Source organism: Gymnoscopelus braueri (assembly GCF_963280865.1).
Source record: "Gymnoscopelus braueri genome assembly, chromosome: 23".
NCBI classification, from domain to species: Eukaryota; Metazoa; Chordata; class Actinopteri; order Myctophiformes; family Myctophidae; genus Gymnoscopelus; species Gymnoscopelus braueri.
Window position 1 is genome coordinate 29,692,883 of NC_137625.1, and position 3,418 is coordinate 29,696,300.

Sequence of the window (3,418 nt, forward strand, 5' to 3'; positions counted from 1 at the left end):
GGTACCCTCACAAAAAACATGCAGTAATCCTGGTCTCTATACTGCCTCCCCCTGGTCAGCCGGGGCGCCTGATGGAGGGGAAAGGAATTGGTTGGAATAACGTGTTCCTTCCACGCGCTACGTCCTACCGGGGAAACTCCCTCCTGTCAGGTGATAAGAAGCGGCCTGCTCACTCCTCATGCATTGAAGGAGGCATGAGCTCAGTTCAGGGCTCTCCCTAGGCTGGCAGAGGGAGAGTAGCGGCCCGGATTACAGCTTAGGCAAATGGCTCTGGGTAAAATAAATGGGTTAAAAAACTTGTGGATATAAAAAAAATATATATTAATAATAATAATAATAGATACATAAATAATAATACATGCATATTTTTCATTGAAATCTGCTTTAAATTAATACTCAATTCATTTTTGCTAGCTGGCCAACCAGACCCAATGTTGCCGTGTGTGATATTGCCGGACAGACCATCGCCACACAAGCTCTGGTAGTCAATGCACTGAGTCTATGGATGGACAAAGACACAGATTGACCATTCAGCAACACAATGGTGACCTGGGATACAAAGGCTTTCATTCTGCCGGACTGTCCGTCCGTCTATCTGTGGAATCCACAGCATCCTTTTGAAGTCTCCTCATCATTAATAAACAGCTCTCGCTAGAAGAAATGTGTGCGAAATTGCACGCACGCGCACACGCGCACACACACACACACACACACACACACACACACACACACACACACACACACACACACACACACACACACACACACACACACACACACACACACACACACACACACACACACACACACACACACACACACACGCGCGCACGGTGTGTTTGTGTGAGGCAACTTCACACCTCAAGACATTTCAGAGGTAATTCGAATCATCTTCAAGTGCTGCTTTTGAGCATCTCATCATCGTCAAATGACTATTAATGCTAATTATCCTGTAAGTGCGAATCGATGCCCAGGTGTGCTAAACCCAATACACAAGATAACAAAACACCATCAATTATCTTCAAGGTGTCTGATCTATTTCTCTGAAAGGAGAGAGAGAGAGAGAGAGAGAGAGAGAGAGAGAGAGAATATGAATTGCGAAAAATGTGAAAAAAAAAAATAGAGAAAAAATGTTTGCGAGAATAACATGAAAGTCTGAAGATGAAATAGTGTCAGTACACGTCCCCTGAGAATCACCACCTACCGAGATTTGTCTTCTCAGATAGCGATGCAAATAAAATGGCTTTACGGTGTTGGGGGGGCGTAGTGCACCAACATATTCCAGATTAGAAAAGAACTTGGATAGAATGTCATGTGACGGCTGTAGCATTTAATGCTAAAGGAAGTAAGGAACACAACGTTTGACATCCTTTCATAAGCAACCGCAAAGGTACCCTTGACCGGGGGAACTTCATTCCAAACTGCTGCCCACCTCAGTGAGGCCAGCAGTGACCCTGGTTGCATGGACAGAACACCTGCTGTGTGATTAGGAGCGTGCACGTTCTGTTAACACTGCACTCAATGCAGCGTTCCAACTCAGTCCACGCCGGCACGCTTCACATAATCCTTTCATAGAGCGAAAAGAAATAACAGAGGGATTGAGTAAAACATGAAAAGAGAGATAGAAAGATATTGAGCTACTGTATACAGAATGTACTGTGGTCGAATCAGACTCAACTGATAACAGCTGAGAGTTTGTCGGGGAGGGGGGGTTATAATTAATTAGTCTCAAGTAGAAGATCTTTGGCAGTGAACTGTAAAACAACGCATCCGCACCGCGTCGTGACCTTGTGAGTCTGATATTTCTGGTGCACGACACCATCGTACGATGATGTATACATCATGCTTTAAAACTTGGCGGTTTCAGTCTTCAACGCTTTCCCTTCTTGTCGTCATCTGCTCGATCCCTCCCTCCTTCTCCCCCCTTCATTCCTCTTCCCCCTCCCTCTCACCTGTCTTCAGACTCGGTCTTCATAGTGTTGTTCTCTGCCAGCCACTCCGTGGCCCTGTCCCTGACCTGTACTGGAGAGAGACACATGGAGAGAGACGTTAGCAGAATGGTCTATATGAATATTTGCCATAAGATACGGTAGGATTGGTGATGGCAGTCATAGTACCTGGCCTTAGTTAAACCAATTAGTCTCTTAGCCGGGTGTGATGATGACACCAGTGTTGATTTTGTTTTAGTCATAGTCTTTTGAATAAAATTCCATTTAGTTTTTGTCATATTTTAATCATCTGAAATGTTATAGTTTTTGTCTGGTTTCAGTCGACTAAATATCATAAGATTATAGTCGACTAAATCTACGGTTTATTTTGGCGGTGCCTTGATGGCGTCGTGATGTCTGATTTTACAACTTGGTTGCATGCCGACAATCGCCGATATACAAATCACCAACTGTTTAAAGTTTGCTATTTTAGAACGGTGCGATATGCATTTGTATTCATCACAGTTACTCTAACATTCAACAACATAGCACTACTGTTTGTGCAATCTGAGCAAAGGAATGCCTTCTGTATACTGTAAAAGCACAAAAAGAAAAACATTTGAATCCAGAATCGGTACAGTGTCACTAAACAATATATTGTGACACTCCGGTGTATCGACATGCAAGTGACTGTGTGTGCAGAGCTCTAATGTGTGTGTGTGTGTGTGTGTGTGTGTGTGTGTGTGTGTGTGTGTGTGTGTGTGTGTGTGTGTGTGTGTGCGCGCGTGCGCGTGCGCGTGCGCGTGTGCGTGCGTGCGTGCGTGCGTGCGTGCGTGCGTGCGTGCGTGCGTGCGTGCGTGCGTGCGTGCGTGCTTGCGCGTGCGAGCGTACTTGCGCGTGCGAGCGCGTCAGTGTGTGGTTTTGCCTGCCGTGTGAAGTCATTAAAGCTGTTCAGTGGCAAAATTAATCACCATACAGTCTTATTCTAATTGGAGCTAACTGCTCCTGTCATCAGCGCTGCCCACTCACACAGGCATGGTCGGGGTCAATGCATTTCCAAATGAATACATTCAAACTATAGCTCCTTAATTATTTCTTCACAGGCTGATTGAAATAACCTTTTTTTAACAGCCAGAAAAAGAGAGAAGAAATACACTCAAATTAAATGATGAAAATTAACACCATCTGAAATTAAAAAATGTTTTTCACACGTTTAGAGCATATCCGTGGTCATAATGTGGGTATAATTAACAACAGATGCCAAAAAAAGTTACATCAATAAAAATAAATAATAATTAAATTAATAAAAACATTAATTAAAATCCATTTTGTTTATTTTTATGTCCCTGAAGTCCCTGAAAGTCCCTGAAAGTCCAATCTCAAAGTACAATGTAATTATTTTTTTTGTGCCGAAAACTTTGGTCCAGTCTGAATGGTAGAGTATGTTAAAACAATATATACAATTGGGGTGGTTGTCTTTGGTCTCCCTG

General features: G+C 43.4%; 1 protein-coding gene across 1 annotated transcript in view; it reads right to left on the minus strand.

Annotated features, from left to right (window-relative positions):
* Nucleotides 1-2,368, minus strand: part of LOC308079189 (uncharacterized protein) — a gene marked incomplete at both ends in the record, with an annotated part of 79,946 nt that extends 77,578 nt beyond the window's left edge. Inside the window, 2 exons of the mRNA XM_080420568.1 lie at nt 1,953-2,022; nt 2,356-2,368. Of these exons, the coding sequence (XP_080276694.1) occupies nt 1,953-2,022; nt 2,356-2,368 (83 nt within the window). The remainder of the gene's footprint in view (nt 1-1,952; nt 2,023-2,355) is intronic.
* Nucleotides 2,369-3,418: the final 1,050 nt, after the last annotated feature.